Genomic DNA, 3109 nt, shown 5'->3' with positions numbered 1-3109 from the left:
AACCATTATCTTGCCACTGATCATCTTTTGCAATCTCAACTTTTCCTGTCTGAATTATCTAGGAATACTGTTTGAATCTTTTTTATTGTGCACTAAAGTCTTTAAATCAGCCTCTAAATTTCCCAAATTGCAGTGAAAGTGCTATTTCAATATAATTATAAGTAATTTGTATTGCTTCAACTCCTAACACTGTACATAAGTACCTCATTATGTAAATGTTTTTATTTATTGATTCTACATGTTTCTTTCTCTGAATATTTTGAACTAAACTATTTTAAAAATACTAAAATCTTCCTCCTTGCTGTTTGTTTTAGAACTTATCACCTTTAAAGCTTCCGTTAAATATTCAATGATTTAAATTATTCTTTAATTTTCTCCTAATCAAGTTCATGGAAATAAAAACATCAAAGTAGAATAAATATAATGGAATCAATAACGTAAAACGTGGATGATAGGAGAGGGAGCTGCTGGATATTGTTTTATAAAAGAATAAATCAGCAGGAATTTATTTATTAACATTACAATTTGTTTATTAGCACAATGAATTCAATTTGTTTTAAATTTTTAGTGTAATAAACTGTTAAGATGGTGCCCACAGCCAGGTTGTAACTTTGCTATTGCCGTGCAACATGTGGATGTTCAGCCTGTGACTTGTGAATGTCTGCACACTTTTTGGTAACAGTTTATTTTATTGACTTTCTAATATATACATTTTCTCTCTTTGTAAATAATAATTAAAGCTTTAATAATGTTTACTTATTGCTATTACAATTTTATTCACGCAGTTATGTAAAATGTAAATAATTAAAACTCATACTTACGGTGGTTTGTGTGATTTAATCAGTGCCAGATAGATTTTAAATTATTACTGAACTTCAGTACATTAAAACTTTGACAATAAGGCGCTGTTTACACCGCTGGTTGGCGATCTGGGGATAGTGATTCAATCCGAACAGCCAATAAAATCACCTTGACTTGGTTATAAGTATCTTTAATGTTTAACCTATTTTGTATGGTTATGTCTTATTTATTGTTAATTCATTTCTAGTTTTGCTTGTGGAGAACGTTGGCATGATCCCGTTAGTTGTAATTTATTGCAAAGATGGAAGACAGAGCGTGACAAAGATGTAGCATCACTCACTTGGATTAATAGGAATACAAAGGTTAACTAATTTTGTGCAATTCAAAATTCGTTTTTTCAAATTTTGAAAACTTACTAGAAGGTCAAAAAATAGTAATGTTTTGTTTAAAGCTTTTAAATTTTAATATTCACCAATATGATATAACTGAATATTATTACAGCAACAAAAATCATTTTTGCATTAAATATTGATGTGTAGTGTATTTAAGGTTATTACCTTTTTAGTATTTAAAATAATTTTCTTCTTTTTTTCATTTGTATAAAATTTTATCTAAAAGTTTTGAATGCTTTACTTTTTTTTATTTTTTTAAAAAAAAGCGACCTGTTAAGAAACAGGCTTCTGAAATATACAATTTTTATACGAGTTTGATTTTTGCAGGAATGTCCAAAATGTAATGCATCTATTCAAAAAAATGGCGGCTGCAACTATGTTATTTGCAACAATAAGAACTGCCAACATCGTTTCTGTTGGCTTTGCCTTAAATATTGGAAAGTTGAATTGTCTTGGTAAGCTAAGCTCCTTTTTTAGCAGAATAAATAAATGACTTATTTTCTAATATCTTATACATTGCATGTTCAAATGTAACATTGCATTAAATACTAATTCTCTTTTTTTTTTCAAAGAAAATTTTATTATCTTCATTAGAGCTCTTTGTCACCCATGTTTCTCCTTTTGTCTGTCCTGATCAGGTTACACAACATATAGTCTCATTAACAACATATAGTCTCATTGGATTTAGGAAGATAATGTTGCAGATTCACTCTGTAAATTTTGCTACCTGGCTAACCATTATCTTGCCACTGATCACGAAACTGCAGTACCTTATTCTCTAAAATCTCTTAGCCCACAATGGGCTGTTGGGGCAATGCACTATGTATTTGACGACTCAATTTGGGTATAAATGTCTTTATCTAGTATAGAATTTCATCAAAAAAGAAGGGAAAGAACACTTTGCAGTTGGGCAATTTTATTTTTTTTGGTTGTTCAAAAGTATCCTCAACTAGTTTATTTTTGTCAAGTGTTATTATTTTTCCGTTCAGCTTTTATTTGTCTTTGAATTATTAAATTTTTTTCTTCTTTTTTTCAAAAAAAATATTTTTTTTAAACTATACTCTATAACAAAAAAATCGATGCATCAAGAAGCAATCATCCGATTGCTTTGCAATTTTGTATGCATGAATGTTTTGAACAGATATGGCTGGAATGATGCCGACTGGGGACGTATAGTCTTTAGCGACGAATCCTGCTTCCAACTGTGTCCTGACGATGATCGAAGATGAGTTTGGAGACGCACAGGGCAGAGGGGGGATCCTGCCTTCACTATTGCACGCCACACCGGNAGTCTTTAGCGACGAATCCCGCTTCCAACTGTGTCCTGACGATCATCAAAGATGAGTTTGGAGACGCACAGGGCAGAGGGGGGATCCTGCCTTCACTATTGCACGCCACACCGGCCCTCAACAAGGCATTATGGTCTGGGGTGCCATTTCCTTTGACAGTCGGACCCCTTTGGTCGTCATTAGAGGTACACTTACTACGCAGCGGTACGTCGACGACATCCTAAGACCTGTTTTGCTACCGTTCCTTTTGCAGAGCCTTGGGCTGGTTTTTCAGCAGGGCAATGCCAGACCACATACGGCACGTGTTACTATGAACTGTCTGCAAGCTTGTCAAACTCTTCCTTGGCCTGCCAGATCTCTCACCTATCGAGCATGTCAAGGATATGATGGGAAGGCGATTGCATCTGGCAGGAAATACCGCAAGAGACCATCCGAGAGCTTTATCGGTCTATGCCACGCCGTGTGGCAGCTTGTATCCAGGCTAGAGGCGGGTCAACACCTTATTGAACTTGTTACTGTAACTCTGCAATAAATTATTAAATTGTTCTGAAATTTTAATCATTTACTATTCTGTACATTGTCTTCCTATCCACCAATTTTCGTTTCAATCGGACAACTCCTTCTTGG

General features: G+C 34.0%; 1 protein-coding gene across 1 annotated transcript in view; it reads left to right on the top strand.

Moving 5' to 3' along the window:
- Positions 1-3109, top strand: part of LOC107453638 (E3 ubiquitin-protein ligase arih1) — a 26076-nt gene that overhangs the window by 11666 nt on the left and 11301 nt on the right. The window contains 3 exon segments of the mRNA XM_043049914.2: positions 569-675; positions 1049-1163; positions 1521-1648. Of these exon segments, the coding sequence (XP_042905848.1) occupies positions 569-675; positions 1049-1163; positions 1521-1648 (350 nt within the window).

This window comes from Parasteatoda tepidariorum, chromosome 9, assembly GCF_043381705.1.
Source record: "Parasteatoda tepidariorum isolate YZ-2023 chromosome 9, CAS_Ptep_4.0, whole genome shotgun sequence".
NCBI lineage: Eukaryota > Metazoa > Arthropoda > Arachnida > Araneae > Theridiidae > Parasteatoda > Parasteatoda tepidariorum.
Note: the sequence above shows the minus strand (reverse complement) of the source record. Positions and strands in the feature narration are given on the sequence as shown.